At 37.7% G+C, this 18,674-nt stretch overlaps 2 protein-coding genes across 4 annotated transcripts in view; both read right to left on the reverse strand.

Annotated features, from left to right (window-relative positions):
• The window catches only part of scml4 (Scm polycomb group protein like 4), a 66,887-nt gene extending 53,285 nt beyond the window's left edge, over positions 1-13,602 (reverse strand). The window contains exons 1-2 of one of the 3 annotated variants that reach the window (XM_060914128.1): positions 13,550-13,602; positions 1,160-1,400 (exon numbers count right to left, since the gene is read on the reverse strand). In XM_060914128.1, coding sequence (XP_060770111.1) covers positions 1,160-1,364 — 205 coding nt within the window. In that variant the 5' untranslated portion in view covers positions 1,365-1,400; positions 13,550-13,602. Of the gene's footprint in view, positions 1-1,159; positions 1,401-13,011; positions 13,078-13,161; positions 13,232-13,549 lie in introns of those variants that run through there. The other 2 variants (XM_060914130.1, XM_060914129.1) reach the window with 2 other exon arrangements.
• Positions 13,603-15,915: 2,313 nt separating this feature from the next.
• sec63 (SEC63 homolog, protein translocation regulator) overlaps positions 15,916-18,674 on the reverse strand; it is a 107,136-nt gene continuing 104,377 nt past the window's right edge. The window contains exon 20 of the mRNA XM_060914131.1: positions 15,916-18,499. Within this exon, the coding sequence (XP_060770114.1) occupies positions 18,362-18,499 (138 nt within the window). The 3' untranslated portion in view covers positions 15,916-18,361. The remainder of the gene's footprint in view (positions 18,500-18,674) is intronic.

Consider the following 18,674-nt stretch of genomic DNA (forward strand, 5'->3'; position numbering starts at 1 on the left):
GGTAAGGTAAAAATAACTGCAATGTATGCAGGCACGTGTGTAGGTGAGATAGATTTTGTGTATTTACAGATTTACAGGATTCAGAAGCTTCAGAGGAAAAATGGGGGATTAAATCATTCTCTAGCCTATGCCTCTCTCTCTCTTTCTCTCTCTCTCTCATGCTTGTTCCTTCTCTCATCTCAGAGACAAAGGTAATTAAGAAGGGCACACACTAAATGTCACCTTTTCAAAGCTCACTAACCCCCTAAATCCCAGGGTGGTGTTAAATGAAGTGAAGATTTCTCTTCCTTCTAACTTCTGTCTCATTTTTTCTTCGTCACACAACCCACAACCCGTTTACCTTTCTGCCATTTTCACATATCTAATATATAAATAGCTTTAAGGTTTCTCTCTGAGCTTTGACACATCATCCTCTTCTTTTTGAAGTAATTATTTCTGTCACTGAATCCAGGGCAAGTGTGATCTATGAAAGCTGTTCGCACAGCAGTACAATAAATACTAACTCATCTGTGTGATCAGATGTTTAGAGCATAGATGCAGAGACCGCACAGCATTTACAGGGAAAAAACAAGCAAACAAAAAAAAAAAACATGAATTTGTCAGCACTGAGAGAAAAACATCCATTAAGCAACATCTGAAGTATAAAATCCATAAACCCCATCGCATTTAGATGAGTAGTGATTCTCACAGACTGCTTTAAATGAAAAAAAAAGTTCCACAGATTTTTAAATTAAGATCATTATTTAATTTTCAAATATTATTCTCAATCATATTTTTGTTGTTTTAGAGCTTTGTTTAATTCCTTTTCACTCACAGAACACTTTAGATTTTATGATGATGTTATTTATACACCTATATTTTTATATCAACATTGAGATTGAAAAGCTAACAATTATAGCTTAGTGATAAATATAATAACATGTTTTGTCATTTTCACCACTGTAATGATATCAAGAAAATAACTCTAGGATTCCCGATAATGGTTCACCGACCAACTTGATCTCGAACCGTTGATCTAGAGCATAAAATGTTTGAGACATAAATTGTCAGAGAATTTGAAGCAAAAAAAAAAAAGCTTGAATCAACTGCATCTGATGAAAACAAAAGATGATTATAAGTGTAACTATAAAGATAATTATGGTAATTATACTGTTCTTACTCTGTGAACAAGTGGGTGGAGTCCTATCCCATAAGCCCTGGCCACTCTGCACCGCCTCTCCGTTCAGGTCGACCAGTTGCCAGAGCCCCCTCCCCCTGTCGGTGCGGCGATCGAGGCGAAGGCGAAGCCTGACACTCTGCACGCCCAGGACGCTCGGTATCCAGGAGCTGGTGGAATCCTCCAGGTCCCTGCCACGTAGTCTCATTCCCTCGGCAACACACACTCCAGGCCTAACATTACACTGAGGGACATAAAAGAAACGCACACACTTAGGCAAACAAATTTCACTTCACTTATTGTGTATACCTCACTGTAAAACTTTTATTGTAACATTTCACTGACTGTAGATTCACCAGAAAATAACTATAAATTTAAAGTGCTGAAATATCTTTACAGACAATTCCTGATTTTATTCCATTTTAATCAGGTTTTTTTTTATTCATTTTGCAAGTAAAATACTTACAATTTAAACATTTTAAATACTTAAAAAATACTATTTATAGTGTAAACATAATCCAGTACATTTGCTCACTTGCTTGATGATTTTATCAAACTCAGCTTACAATTGATGCAACTGAGTGAACAGTTCAAGGTTTTGCTCAAGAACCTAACCAGGGCAGGGATTTGAACACACAGCTTTCTGATCTGTAATTCAAAGTCTTAAACAATCCACTAAAAGCAATCCAGTGAAAACAATCCACTAGTTCGCAGATATGGACACACCGAAAATCTTTATCATTCTCACTTCTGCTTCAAACGTTATAATACACGGAGTGCAGAATTATTAGGCAAGTTGTATTTTTGAGGATTAGTTTTATTATTGAACAACAACTATGTTCTCAATCAAACAAAAAGACTCATAAATATCAAAGCTGAATATGTATGGAAGTTAGAGTGGGGTGTTTTTAGTTTTGGCCATTTTAGGAGAATATGTATGTGTTCAGGTAACTTTCACTGTGCAGAATTATTAGGCAACTTAATAAAAACCAAATGTGTAGCCATTTCACTTATTTATTTTCACCAGGTACACTGATATGACAACTCCAGATTTGCAAATAAACATATCTGACATTCAAACACAAAACAAAAACAAAATCAGTGACCAATATAGCCACCCTTCTTCATGAGGACACTCAAAAGCCTTCCATCCATAGATTCTGTCAATTTCTTTATCTGTTCACGACCAACATTGTGTGCAGCAGCAACCACGGCCTCCCAGACGCTGTTCAGAGAGGTGTACTGTTTTCCCTCTTTGTAGACCTCACATTTTATAATGGACCACAGGTTCTCTATGGGGTTTAGGTCAGGTGAACAAGGGGGCCATGTCATTATTTTTTTCACCTTTCAGACCTTTACTGGCTAGCCACGCAGTGGAGTATTTGGACGCATGAGATGGAGCGTTATCCTGCATGAAAATCATGTTCTTCTTGAAAGATGCTGACTTTTTCCTATACCACTGCTTGAAGGTTTCTTCCAGGAACTGGCAGTAGGTCTGGGAGTTGAGTTTGAGTCCATCCTCAACTCAAAAAGGTCCAACAAGCTCGTCTTTGATGATACCAGCCCATAGCAGTACTCCACCTCCACCTTGCTGGCGTCCGAGTCGGAGTGGAGCTCTGTGCCTATTACTGATCCAGCCACAGGCCCATTCATCTGGCCCATCAAGAGTCACTCTCATCTCATCAGACCACAGCACCTTAGAAAAATCAGTCTTAAGATATTTCTTGGCCCAGTCTTGACGTTTTATCTTGTGTGCCTTACTCAGTGGTGGTCGTTTTTCAGCCTTCCTTACCTTGGCTATGTCCCTCAGTATTGCACACCTTGTACTCTTTGACACTCCAGGAATGTTGCAACTCTGGAATATGGCAGAACTGGATGCTAATGGCTGCTTGTTAGCTTCACGCTTGATTTTCCGCAGATCATGTGCAGTTATTTTGCGCCTTTTTTTTCCCCACACGCTTCTTTCGACCCTGTTGACTATTTGCAATGAAACGCTTGATTGTTCGGTGATCACGTTTCAACATCTTCGCAATTTCAAGAGTGCTGCATCCGTCTGCAAGACATCTCACAATTTTATACTTTTCAAAGTCTGTCAGATCTCTCTTCTGACCCATTTTGCCAGAGGAAAAGAGGTTGCCTAATAATTATGCACACCTGATATAGGGTGTTGATGTCATTAGACCACACCCCCTCTCATTACACAGATGCACAGCACCTGATATACTTAATTGGTAGTAGGCTTTCAAGCCTAAACAGCTTGGAGTGGGACAACATGCATTAAAAGGATGTTGTGGTCAAAATACTCACTTGCCTAATAATTCTGCACTCAGTGTATCCCATTTTATTATATGGACCCGAGTGCTTTACTGGGCAATATACCACTCGTAATTTTCATACGAGCTACATCCGGGGCATGGAGATCCAAAACTGTGTCATAAATCTCTCTATGTCACTCGTGAGGAAATTGATGAACTGTTTTGATAAATTTGGGTACTTTTGGTTTATGAATGTGTCTATATAATAAAAAGAAAATCACACATTGGCTTGAAGATATGAAGTTTATCTTCTCGTGTTGAAAAACCCCATATTTTTCAAACGAAATACATCACGGATCTGAGTGACATGTTTCCTGACGTTTCACTCCAATGACGTCACTCCAAATGTTTTCCCACTCACTTGACTCCTGTTGTCAAAATGGCGAACCAGTTCAAAATTAAAATTCTTTTGATCAGCTTGCACATTTTTTTGTGGATGTGTCTATATAATGTAAAGAATGTTTGAAGGATATTTGTCCGAAACATGCTGTTTATACACAGGAAAAATGACTGAGCAGTTTCTCCAGAGTTAAAAAGTATCTTCCTCAAAAATAGTTAATTTTGCTCTATTTTGAGTTTAGAGAGTAAAATTTGGAGTTGAAGTGGGAGCAAAATTACAAAATAGTACAGTTTCTCTCAGTAGAGTTGGCTGTGGCTCTGAACTGAGTAAAATAGTGCAAGGGTTAATTTCATGACACACTGAATAGAGTCAAATACCACCACGAAGAGTTAAATATTAACACTAAATTGAGAACTGACTCTGGAAAAACAGCTCTATCTAAAGAGTCGTTTTAGAGAGGGACTAAATGTTATCTGACCTTGAGTAAAATTTTCTTCAACTTGAGTAAATTTTACTCAGGCAAATTTCTTGTGTATGTATTTATCTGAAAGCACTGCTGGATTGTTGATTCTGACTGGTCAGAAGGTGACTGATTTTGTATAACAGCAGCTCGGCCAGTCATTCCAGCTGCACTCTAAATCGCATGTTTATACATTAACGCTCTTGCTATTGTTACTATAGTAACACCTGATTCACTGGGAATAATAATTCTGGGAATAATAAATTTCTGTGGTATCGGAGGAAGCCATTGCTTATTATTTTCCCATAAAAGCACATACTGTTGTGTTTTTCCTTATATATATATATATATATATATATATATATATATATATATATATATATATATATATATATATAAAATAACAACTGTATATAGAGCGGCGGCTACAATTATCACCAGTCCATAATTATCGACACCTTTTCAGATTTACCAATAAAAAAATTTTTTACAAAAGTGAGTTTCAGTTACAACAGTTATTATTAGTAAATTAATCAACCAGAAGACCCCCCTCGCCCTTTGATCTTGTCGTCTGATGACACAGCTCGTTACCTGAGATGGAATTTTTTCAGCACGATCAGCAATTTGAGGAAAACCCGGACGTTATCATCGTAGGTAAGCAGGGTGGAAAGATCATGGACATGTTTTTACTTATCAAATTCACCGATATTTCATGATATCCTTGTCGAAACCTATTTTGTTTCTTATTCTTTCACTTGACAGTCACCATTTTTTATCTAAACGCACGTTTGAGAAGTCACGTGAGGTGTTGATAATAGTGATCACTTTCACCGGTGTCCACCATTATCGACACCCTGTGGAATTAAGTGACATTTACAACTGTTACGGATCGATCTTTGTGTAACGTTGTTGAAGTAGATGAAGTACTTTAAAAAAAAGTGCTGTGATTTATAATTTTTTTCTGATCCATAACAGAATGGAATGTTTATAGAGTATTTGGAATCCGATTGCAATAAATAGAATTAGAGCAGAATTAAATTCCGAGCATATAAAAATGACATGCTTGAAATATTCAAATTTTTCTATTTCATTCAGAATTTTTTTTTTTTTTGCAGTTTGCTGCAAATATCTACCACATATTACAATATCATTAGACATTTTATATTTTTAGATGTAAAAATATAAAGTTTTGGTTTGAGGAATGACATGTGACCTTTGACCTAGATTTTCATGTGGTTACAGTGTCAATTGCCTGTTGACATTTATTAGTAAATTACAAAACTAAAAATTAATACAAAGAACAACGAATGATTAACAAAATGTGATCTACGAAAATACTTCGAAAATGGGTAGAAAGTGTAACAAAAATATTATCTGACAGGTTAAACAGTATCAGTTCATTTGTTTACAAACATTAGAATTACTTCCTCATTTACGTAAGCACCGACATCCATATATTTATATAAAATATATTTTATACTAAATATAACTCTATGTAAAACAAATTTTAAATAAAAACTATGTTTTGTTTACTTAATACCACATACCGATTATCTTTTTTTTTTTATAAATAATCATCTGGGTGTCGATAACTGTGTACAAAGCTGTCAATAATTGTGGAACGGTGTCACATGATCTGATATGCTAAGTAATCAGGAATCAACTCTTCTTTTTTTTCCACTGGAAGTTTGAGTAATTATTCATGCACAATTTACGTATTGAAAGTCTTTTCTACTTTTGCAGTGGCCAAAAGATCGTTAAGGTGTCGATAATTGTAGCCGCCACTCTACTGTATGTATAAACATTTTTAAACAATATATAATTATTCACCTTTAAACTAAAGATGAGATACTTAAAAGCTTCAAGGAACTCACTAGCGTCTCTAAGCCATTCTTCTCCATCATCTCCTCACCTTTTAATGAACCATTCCTTAAAACAAATCATTTCTCTCACAGCAAAACCAACGCCCTGAAACAAGTGTTGTTGAAACACAACAGAATGACCAACGCATTCAAAAATTGCATGTAAATTAGGAAACCATGTTGCACAAAGGAGCCATTGTGGAACAAGGTCTAAATAGTTTGGCCTGTGAGGCAGAGCTCATTTTTCTGCGGATTAAATAAGAAAAAGTGAACAAGGTTCTTCCTTTTCAGTCTTCCCCTCTTTCAACCTCTTTCTCTCCCATTGAAAGTCTTTATTGAGTGGTTCTGTGCTAAAGACTGAGCCAGACCTGCACTCAAGAGCCATATTTTTTTTTTCCCAATTTAAAGAAGAAAAGTCTTTCTGGAAAAACAGTGAATAGATCTTCAACTTAAATGTGAATATACTCTTCCCCAAATTCTCTCTTGGGGGAAAAAAATATTTAATATAGAACCCTTACAGGATTTTCAACCCTTCAAGCCCTTACACAGTGTTTCCCTATTGGGAAAAAATCCCAAACTTTGCAAAGAACCCTTGAGGAACCTTTTTTTTTTTTTTTTTGCACTTTTGTTGAAGCAATTATGCTTTTGTAAGGATTTACAAATACTATACAAAGGTTGGTTTTGTTTTTTTTTTTGTTTTTTTTTTCAAAGGAACATCAGGAAGATTTGAGAAATGCTATAAATCTGTCACCACCTGACATGCCGCAAGTCGGAAAAGTCTTGAAAACTAATAAAGACAGGCACGCAGAGATCTGAGTTAATGAAACAGTGCTGGGCCAACTTCAGAGCTCCATCACAAGGTCTTGATTAAATTCTCCAAAGTACAAAACAGCCACAAAAAGGCATAAATGTAATATTCGAGTGCAAGAGGCGCATGAACAATTCTGTGAGAAGAAATGGTATAAACATTGTGGAAAAACAAACCAAAAATTGACCCACTGACTATTTGCAAGGATATAAGGTTTAAAATTATTCTTTTTATTTTAATTCATTTCGTTTATTTCAACTGTAATAACACACACCACAATGGTTCCTGTGTACTATAAATCTGTCCTGTAAAATAAAAAAAGTGCCATGAAACAGGCCGTTTTCTTTCTAGTCAGTCAGAAACAAAATACTGCAGGCCGCATTGTGCTTTTCTAATACAAGCATGTCCTCTGGAATCATTTCCACAAAGGACACTTTAGCACTGTATTAACATTCATGCATATTTGATTATGTTTATATTTCAGCTGTTTGGCAGAGTGGGGCATGGGTCCCCTGCCTCGAGACCCACTTCAGGAGCAATTGAGGGAATCAAAGGCAGTGACATTCTCAAAATGTAGATATTCGGATCAAATGTAGTTCAACACCCATTTGCACTCAACACACAAAAGCACACACACACACTCGTGAATACATGCATCCATACATACACACCCCTCTTGTTCCAGAAAGTAAGATGGATGATGATGAATAAGCAAGAATATGGATAATGGATCTTATAAGCCAAATGGATATGATATGCATGCGTGTGTGTGTGTGTATGTGTGTGTGCGCACCTAAAAAAAGACTGGCAAAACTATAATATTTAATAGTCATTCCACGAAATCAAGTCGTACATGAGCTGATAGCTGACGAGGCACAGAGCGCCAAGTAGGCTATAAGCCATGTACGACGAGATTGAGTGGAATAAATGCTTTATTCTACCCACATTCACTGGATTTTGAGAAACAGAACATTTTTATTTTTAATTTTTGCAAATTCGATAAATAAAAACTTTATGCAAAACGCCCAACAAAATAATTTCCGCTTAGAATGTAAATAAACCGGCGAAATGACAGTAGCGATTTGTGAACAATGCTATAATAACAATTCTTGAAAAATAAAAAAAGATACGTTTTTACCATCAAATACTTTTATTACATATTTTGTTGCTATTTTGTATTTCTGAGGTTTTGTTTTCCAGTAGAGTTTTTATTTTGTCCTCGGTTGCTTCAGCAACACGCTCCACCATTTTGTTTTGCTCTACTCATGGTATATGAGCTGATAGCCTAGTAGTAGAGTAGCCAATCAGACTGCGATTGGTTATCTGATTGTGATTCAGAGTTCCATAATGCAAATATAAATCAAGCAACTTGATATAATCTACATTAAACCAGTGGGCAATATGAGAAAAATATTATATCACAATAATTGGCAACATTTCTACGATACCAGACATGTATCACGATACATAATTAATATATAAATTGTATGTCTTGAAACGGTGTTTTATTTCATGCCTACAACAAATACAATTCTAACACTGAAAAGAAGAGAAAATAAAAAGAAATCTGTAAAAAAAAAGAGTCAGCCTCAAAGAATATGTTAATGAATTTCTACTGAACTGTCTGCTTTGCTTCAATTCAAATTAGCTTGTAATGATAAAAAAAATCTAAGATATTGTGATATCAGTGATATCTCATCAAAGTATATCGTCATATCACTTATCACAGTATAAATATTATAGCATCAAATCGCCAAGTTCTACTACATTGTTACTTTTTTTTTTTTAGCAGAATAACCATTTGCAGGTTTTAAAACATTCGACCATTAGTGAAAAATGTTCAAGGATTTTTAAAAGAAACTAGGCTTAATTATTTCTGGCTGGTGTGACAATATGATATCGATATATAAATAAACATTTTTCTGAGACCTTGTGTGATTTGTCAGTTTCTAAATATTTTTTTTAAATCAATTATTGGATATTAAAATCCTTTTTCCTCTTTTTTGTTTTCCCTCTAATTCTTTGTTAGCAGCTTTCATATAAATAAAAACCATGGTTTTATATATATATATATATATATATATATATATATATTTTTTTTTTTTTTTTTTGAATTAATCTATGCAAGTTTTCAAAGGTTAGACCTGAATTACTTAGTTGTCTTGACTAATTTAGACTTTTTCTGAGTTGAAACAAAGATCATTATCAAATTGAATTAACTTGCATTTTTAAGGCAGCAGCAGGTGAACTTGCGTTTCCAAGTTAAACCAATTTGAAATGTTTTACAGTGTGTGTGTGTATATATATATATATATATATAGCTGTAGACCAAAAATGGCTTAAAAATAATGAAATGAAACGTTTCAACATTAAAAAATACTATAAACAGCAGTAAGCCATAATAAATGAAACAAAGTCAATATTTGGTTTGAGACGACCCTTTGCTTAAAAAAAAAGCAGTCTCAGGTACAATGAGTGCAGTTTTATAAGGAAATGAGCTGTAGGTTTTACTGAGCATCTTACAGAACCAGCCACAGTTCTACTGGACACTTTGTCACACTCGCTTCTTCATTTTGCACCAAATCCCAGTAGCCTTCATTATGTTTTCTTTTTAAATCTGAAAATTGCTCTCTTATGTAATATGCAGCTCAGACACAAACTTTTTTTTCTGTAACATTTAATGTTGTGCCGAAAAATGAACGTTTGGACTCTAAAATGTTTTTGTACTGACTCGATAACGTAGAAGTCATAAAATAGAAATCTGTAACAAAGTTTGTATGAAAAAAATAGGGGGACTAAGACTTTTGCACAGTACTTGCACAGTCATATATATATATATATATATATATATATATATATATATATATATATATATATATATATATATACACTGTTTTTCCCCCTTAGGCTTATTATTTTTATGTTTCTGTTATATCAGAAATGTTCTGTAGGCTGTGTGCCTAATCCTGTGCACAAGTCCTTTTAGTGCAATTATCTTTCTCCGCCCTACTGTATCCTCATATTTGTGATCCTTTACTCTTAAAAAATTGTGAAGGAATTCCCTCTGGAGATGTTCACCTGAAGAATCTTTACACTGAATTAAACAGAATTGAAGGCTTCAGGTGTGCTCTTTTTTGGAGAGGAACCAAGAACCATCCACAGCACCGTGTTAATCTCCATGGACATCAACAGGCCACTTTTGAAGGAACATTACGAGCTTCCTGATTTGCTAAAAATAAATGCCTGCGCTGTGAAGAAGAAGAAGAAGAAGAAGAAGAAGAAGGCCTGGTTCTAATTCCCCTGTTCGTAATGTGCATAAGGAGGCTAAGCTAAAAGGTTTGGAAGAATCAATTCGGCACAGCGTGGCCCATGACACCCTCCTTTTAAATCAAAGCCCACTTTGTCTATTCCAACAGTGACTCCATTATAAAGACTACAGTGCTCACTGACTTCAAAGGTGAAAGAGTACTGGAGCGTAGCTGAAAAGTCACTCGCTGAGCCCTTATGTCATTTGTATATCTTTCCATTTACCTGCAACCTCATAACAAGAGCATTTGTTTTCATGCGATGCATCTTCACACTGGACAGAACAGGCAGAGCACAGTAAAGCTGCTGACAACTAATCAAGTGTAACTGAGACAAGAGGAGATTATGATCAAATCAAACCTTTTAGAAGTTACGTTAAATTAAGAAGCTTTTCTTCATTTGACTGCTGAAAGGATTAAGCTCGTCACACGAATCGCGAAATGCAAAGCTGCAGCTGGTTATGGAAATGTATTGGCTATATGGAGGAAAAAACATGACCTGATCTGACTGCCAACGTAATCACAGACAATGAGAGGTCAATGAGAGGTCAGACTATACGGAGTAAATGTTTAGAATTAAGAGTAGTTGTCTGCTAGCCTGTTTGTCACTCACTAGCTACGTGCACCCATTTTTTTTTTACATTCAAAGTCATTCCGTTTACATGAACGTGATCAGATGGATGTGAGCATTTATGTGTCTCAAGCATACAATCAGAATAGGATTTCTGATAAGTGCACAATCCTGCATCGCTGCCATGTTTCTCCAGTCCATAAAATGTCACATCACCACTGCGCGAATGTGAATTGAAAATGTTCGCAAAGTTACAGGCGGGCAGCACGGTGGTGTAGTGGTTAGCGCTGTCGCTTCACAGCAAGAAGGTACGGGTTCGAGCCCCGTGGCCGGCGAGGGCCTTTCTGTGTGGAGTTTGCATGTTCTCCCCGTGTCCGCGTGGGTTTCCTCCGGGTGCTCCGGTTTCCCCCACAGTCCAAAGACATGCAGGTTAGGTTAACTGGTGACTCTAAATTGACCGTAGGTGTGAATGTGAGTGTGAATGGTTGTCTGTGTCTATGTGTCAGCCCTGTGATGACCTGGCGACTTGTCCAGGGTGTACCCCGCCTTTCGCCTGTAGTCAGCTGGGATAGGCTCCAGCTTGCCTGCAACCCTGTAGAACAGGATAACGTGGCTAGAGATAATGAGATGAGATGAGAAGTTACAGGCACAGAAAGGAATCCAGTCAAGCAGCCAAAATTTTCCTATCCAACGGATTATCAGAGATCTACACTACTTCTTTCAATCCGATTCAATTCTCAGTGGAAATTCTGATCGAGCTGTTTACAGGAAGAAATTTCATTCCGAGCATTCAAGCTCGGAATGAAATAATAATGGATTATTAGGATGCATGTAAGAGTAGCTATTGCCAAACCAGTCGAATCCCATCCACATGTGAACATAGACTTCGGTGGGGCAGAATGACATTAACAACGGTATAACCTCAAACAAATTTCAGTCAAATAATATCGCAGTTGACTTCTGGTAATAGCTTTCTCTTGTTGTCGGTGTCGTTATTGCTCTCCTCAGCTTTTGTATGGGAAACAAGATCACCGTGGTGCACACGCATTTCTAATGTATAGACATGATCCACTCCCTAGAATCCCCCTTTCTCTCTCCAACACTTTGCAACATATTTTACAAAATAAATGTTTCTGTACATCATAGACAAACTGTCTGAATTTGCCTTTGTTTGGGGAAAATTATCCAATTTCATTCTGATTACTTGCTATAAAACAAGCTCTTGGTGGCTGGGGATTTTTTTTTTTTAAATCCCAGTTTGATGTATAAACTGCAACCCTGGCAACTCTGACGTGAACAGTCCTGCCCTACCTCGAGCATGAGGCAGCGTGATTCCTGCCCCAATAGCCTCTATGATCACTTGTTCACACCTTTGATCACTATTATTTGCAGTAATAACTCTCCTGAGCTAAGTGGGGCAGCGAGCATGCTAGCCCATGAATCTAGAAAGGCCAGCAAACCAAAGGGTTATTGACTTATATGGTATTTGTCAACAACTTGCAACACTTTTTACATCACTGGTTAGTAAAAAGGAGGTAATTAGCATTGAACGGAATTGTTAATGAGGGTTTACAATTACTCAACAGCCCCAATGGACTGAGTCGATACCAGAAATGACCTTGAATTTGGATTTCAAATGGCGTCACTTCTTTCAAGCAGAATCAGATGAACATGTGAATATTTTATGCGTACGCATTACAGCTTCTATCACTTGGACACCTCTTGTCCCATTCCACTATATCTAGAGACCATATCCAGGTTGGGGAAGAGTGCAGGATCAGCTCTCTGTTATTTGCTATTAGAGAACAGGCCTGAAGGTCAACAGGAGTTAATTATTTACCCCTCCTTCACATCAAAAGTGTGTGAGCTTACTATTGGGCTACGGTAAAGCTTATTTTCTGGATGGCTCAAGAGGCACATATTGGTGAGAGCTTATTTTTGGAAAACTCATGCACATAGAGCCTATCTCTCGTGGCTTGTTTGATCCAATAATAAAGACTGTGTGTGTGTGTGTGTGTGTCTATTCAGGCTGGCAAGTTGCCTCAGGGTCTCATCACACACCCCACTGCACAGTGTGTGTGTGCATTTAAAAGGAGACAAAAAGGAACACTAAATGCAGATCCCTGTCTAATGGACTTCAGCATTCAACTTCACAAGCCATGATCCTCTTTAAAAAAAAATAAAAAATGCATACCCATGTTTAATCATTAGCCCTCGGTCTCGAACACGTGCCATTGCACTCTGCCAAAGTCCAACTATTAACGTCAAATCGTCAAACCACATGAGCATGCAAATCGGACAGGATGAGAAGTATGGTGGTGTGATGTTCGAATCGGCTACATACTGAGATCTGTTGACAAGGCAAATGCAGAATGCTCAGATGGGTCACATCCCACACCTTTCTGTACGACAAAAAGAACAATCCAATGCGTTCAACTTTATTATTGTTTCTTATTCGTGTGCTATCCAAACGGTGCTGGAGGAAAAGTAGATGATCGCATTGCTCCAACACATGGCAACATCATCCAAGTGCAAGTCGGAGTTCAGGGCTAGATCGCATCACCACGCTGGCCTCCAAACATCATTAAACATCCTGAACGGCGTCTGGAATCCGATGCAAAGAGCAACGTTTGGGAACTTGGCACGTACGCACGCACGCACGTACGCGCGCGAACACGTTCTCCATCCAGCGATGCAAAAGAAATGTTAAGGCAAACAGATGTACACTTTACCTCGGGGTCTGTGGGTGTCAGTAAGGCTGTCAGTTGGTCCTCATGGGTCTGGAGCGCGCAGACAGACCGACAGACCCGCCCCGGAAGCCGCGAGCTCGGTTGGCTGATGTGCGCGCGCCGCTGATGCGGATGAATGAATGAAGCGGGTTTTTTTTTGAAGAAGAAGAAGAAGAGCTCGCGAGGGAGATAATTACTAAACAGCACGAGAAATCTCGGGTCAATTATTAGTTTGTTTAAAATCAATAATTTTGAATTATTATTATTATTATGTGCGTAAAGTGCGTAAAACCGTCAGTAGGCTACAGGATTTCCGATTGTGTGTGTGTGTGTGTGTGTTGGGGGGGTAATATGCATCATTTCCCCATCATCATCATCACTGAGTAGAGTATAGAGACCTGCAGCTGGAAAGCTCTTCGGTTCTGTGTTTAAGCTTTGAACCAATTCCCAGTGCGCCCAGTTTGCCTTCAGGCCCCCCCCCCCAGTCATCCAGTGGTGCTTATGTAACACTGCTCTAGAAATTATTTAAAAGACTTGCCCGCCTCCGCCTGGTAATAAAAGTAGGCAACCACATAAACAAAATCATCATCATATCTTTAATACAGAACTAAAGATGATCCAGGTCCGATTTTATTTCAGGACCGGAATGAAACTGCCATATTTATTTATTTATACTGATAATTCTGTTTATATCGTGCTACAGTACGGTATATTGTCCTACTATACTGTCAGACTGCTGTTCCTGTTTACATCGTCATTCGTCACGTTTAAATTTATACCGTTAATTCTGTTCACACTGCCACATCTGCACTTTCTGGATTGCCACTGTCTTTTCTTAGATAGCTTTAGCCTGTGTGTGTAAATAACCCCACCCCTCCTTTTTTTTTTTTTAAAAAAGTTTATATCTTGTAGCTATATTTTATGTTTATTACTAACATAGTTACTGGGAGAGTGGCCAGATTTGGTCTCCTAGTCAATGCCAAAGCAGCTTCACTGGGAGACCAAATTTTAAACCAAGTTATGTCTTATCATTTGGTTCAATCAGTTGCAATTAATTAACCAAGTAAGTATACATTTAACAAGGAAAACAAAGATATATACACAAGATCATGTTGGTTAAGAAAAACAAAACTGAAATTTGGTTACTGAGATGGCTGATGTCAGAATCCGAGGTCATTACTGTGTGGTTGTATTGCCCAGACCAGTTGGTCTCCTAGTAGAAAGTCCTTTTAAAAATGCTCTGTTTGCACTGCGGATAAGAAGGAAACGCAATTTCAATTCTCTGTACGTCCTGCACATATGGCATTACTGACAATAAAGTTGACTTGAACTTGAACCAAACGACATAAGGAGTCCAATTTGGAAAACTTTTAAACCATGTCCCAAAATATGAGCATTCACTTCAATACAGCTCCATAAAACAAGCAAACTGAAACTGGGATGGAGAATCCAGATGTTTATCTGCTCTGGGTTTTACTGAATGAACTCTTGGCTCCTGGAGCAAGAAGAGTATTGCTATTACAGTCTTAAAGCGCAAAAACGCACATTAGGAGACACCAGAAACCGGATTATTCACCTGTTTGGCAAATGAAAGCGAATCCAAAGCGTTTCAACTGGCGGCTGAATTTAATCCCAACTCAATTTCATAATCTCTATATATTATATGTAAACCATCACAGCTTGTTTATTACCAGATATACAATACAGGGATGGAGGACAAGCCGACTGTTTGCGCCCTCTCTTTTTTTATTTATATATATATATATATATATATATATATATATATATATATATATATAAATAAAAAGACTGATTTTTATTTCCTTTTATTAATTAATGTACTACTCCATCAGTAAAATTTAACTTTAAACTATCAAATCCGCAGAGTGTGGAAATGAACAGAAGCGCAAATCTGTTAGTCGATTAATTAAAGTGTAGATTATTAAATAGCCACCAAAAAAAAAACCACCCCAACACCACCCTTAAAGTTGTGACGTAATGCAAGCGGTGTGAGCTCTCCAGAACTGTGTGTGTGTTTCCAGCCATTTATGGAGCAGCCTGGTCTATTTATAGCCCTGCACTTAAGTTGGAAATTAAGCAGCATGTGAGCAAAAGATAGTGTGGATATTTTCATTAAAAAAAAAAAATCCCTTTTACTTTCAGAAAAAAAAAAAAAAACAGTGCACTCATTTTCACTCATCACATGTAATCATGAAGGTGTTGCGCTCAGTTAGGAGTCTTATGAAAATTCCGCTCAATCCAAATCAAGAACCAACCCATGTGTGCATTTCCTAATCTCTTTGTAAAACAGTAAAGTGTAATAGATCAGACACTCTAGTCTGTTTCATGTGTCCACCCTCAAAAAAAAGTAACTTTAAAAATTATTTTATTTGAAATGACTTAAATACAAATAATATATATATATATTTTCCATTTTTACAATGAGTATTCTTGTAAACAAAAGTGGCAGACATACTGGTTTTTCTGGGCACTACACCTCTTTTGCGGCTTGTTTTTGCTGGGCTATACGGGTCAAGCCTTTATTGGCCTATAAACAAATGTGTGTGTACACAAAGGCTGATTTTCACCATATTTTCCATGTCACAGCTTCTCGTACACATCGCTCTAAAGGACTACATTTGTGTGGATCAGGAAATACTAAACCACCTACCCAACTAGAAAAAAAAATAATCTTTTGGTACATCATAAGCATGTGTATGAATATGAAACCAAGATACAATGCTTTCTTTAAAAAGACACAAATAGCATTTTGTTTAGGCTAATGTTAATTCAAAAGAGGGAAGTAATAAAAGTATAACATTGGCTAGCAAAAATTAGCAAACTTCCATTGCCACTGGGGTCCACCAAAGTCCTGCATCATCAGTGTTAAAAAAAAAAAATAATAATAATAAAAGTAGTAAATAGGAAGGGGAAATGAATTGAGATTTTATAGGCTACATAGCCACAATTCATGCTTGCCTGCAGAACAGCTTTCTGAGAGCACCGATGAACAGATCTCACGGGCCATAATTACATGTTCAAGCACAGCCAGACACCTTCATGCAGCCATCAAAAACGGAATAATATTGGGGGGGGGAAAAATCCCTACTGAAAAATACTTTTAGATAGAAATAAAAATAACCACGTCCACAGGAAGGCTAAATCCATCCGCTGCTTTTATTATTATTATAGCAGGGTCCTGACGGCAGACTGGGGCATCCAGCCCATTAGTAACCTTCACATCACTACTATAGACACATCATACCCTAAACAAAGAGCTCTTCTGGAAGGAGAATAAAGCTATAGTTCTCCCTCTCCGCTCGTCCTGCTGACATAAAACAGACCACACAATCGACTGTTTGAAACCACAAGACAGTACGTCGCCGCCGCCTAGTCAATAACACCCCCCCGGAAAAAGTGTCCAAACACACTGAGGAAACCGATCCACATGATCACAAAAATGAATAGATACAAAAATAGACAAACTATCTTCTCTAAATACTAGCAAAACCCTAAGAGGGGGAAACTTAGCAATTCACAGCCCTGTGACTTCAACCCATTTGAAATGAAGGAAATACAATTTCACATCATATAAATAACCCACTGTGTACGTCGCCTTTTTAATTATTTTGAATAAGGTTATTATACAGATAACTGGATTTGATTATTGGCGTAAAGGTGTCGAAATAAAAATGCAAAAATAAAGATTTGCCAGCAGGAAACACAAATCAAAACGTCCTAAAACTTGAAGGTATTTAAAATGCTCTCTAAACTTTCCCGTAAGAATAAGGCATATCTTATAAGTCGAACGTGATCTAAATAGGAAAATACTAAGATAACGCTTTTAATCCAAATGAACGGAATCAAAAGGTGTTCTTATTGTGATGCCAATACACAGTTTCTTCCCGTCCTGAACTCTCTCTACCATTAAAGTCTCACTGTCCAATTCAACAAAATCCTAGAGACACACAGTGCCATGGAGTTAGTGTGCTGTTAGCAAGTCTGGGGGCTTTGTCGAGTTTGGATGTTGCAGTGATCTTTAGCCTTAGAAGAAAGGATATGACTAATAAAAACAGCAGCTAAATCTACCTGTGCATTCACACAGGTCTGCATTAGGACCGAGACACACTAAAGCATACAGGTGGTCCATTACGAAGGTTAGCGCGCACTAAAAACCTGGCTGTGGAATGTCTGAAATTGTCATGATGAGATGATGAGTGTCACGGGCAGAGCTGACGCAGAGCTTCCAGACCTTGAACTAGAATGAAAATGAGATGATTAATATTTACGCCTCCAGTTCCCTATTCAGCATTGCCACTCAACACCGCGTGCACCCATTAGCCTGTCCAGCTCACACTCCCCACGTCCTGATCTATTATGTCATCTATTCTACTACAAACCTGAAAAAAGAAAATCTTCAATGTGTAAAGGAGGGGGGAAAAGAAAAAAAATATACTTTTTTTGGGGGGGAGGAGGAGAGGAGAGGAGAGAAATGATCATGAAGTGTCTTTTCATAGAAGGAGTCTGTTTATTTCTCATAAACGACAGTTGGTAAAACGCCTCATTGTGGACTTTTAAGAAAGAGACCCGGCAGCCATTTTGGATTTCAAAGTAAACAGAGGAGGAATTTTTTTTCCTCCCCTGGAGGGCCATCACATACTTCTTAAAATATCGTGTTTACATTGTGTATGACCGTGCTTCTGAGCGGCAAAATTGTGTGTGTGTGGGGTGGGGGCGTGAGAGAGAGAGAGAGAGAGAGAGAGAGAACATGACAGGGCACATGGGCGTGAGTCAGTTCATATAGAGTTGGCTGGCTTAGTCATTGTCTTCATCATCATCTTCCGACTCCTCGATTCCGTCGCTGTCCTCCTGGTCCTCCTCCTCTTCCTCGGTCTCTGGGATGTCCCACTGTGGATGGTTGTCCAACATGGCCTTCGCTTCATGCACCTCCAACTGGGAACAGCAGAAGCACACGCTAATTTGCATGCCTCCAAACTCGAAAGCATTTTACTAATACAATTTTCCAGTGACTGAATAAATAAATATCCTACATATGCAGAAATAATGAAATAAAAAAAAATCCTAAGTGCCAGATACTACACAGAATACTTTACAGGAAGACACCCCC

Source organism: Neoarius graeffei, chromosome 2 (genome assembly GCF_027579695.1).
Source record: "Neoarius graeffei isolate fNeoGra1 chromosome 2, fNeoGra1.pri, whole genome shotgun sequence".
In the NCBI taxonomy this organism is placed as follows: domain Eukaryota; kingdom Metazoa; phylum Chordata; class Actinopteri; order Siluriformes; family Ariidae; genus Neoarius; species Neoarius graeffei.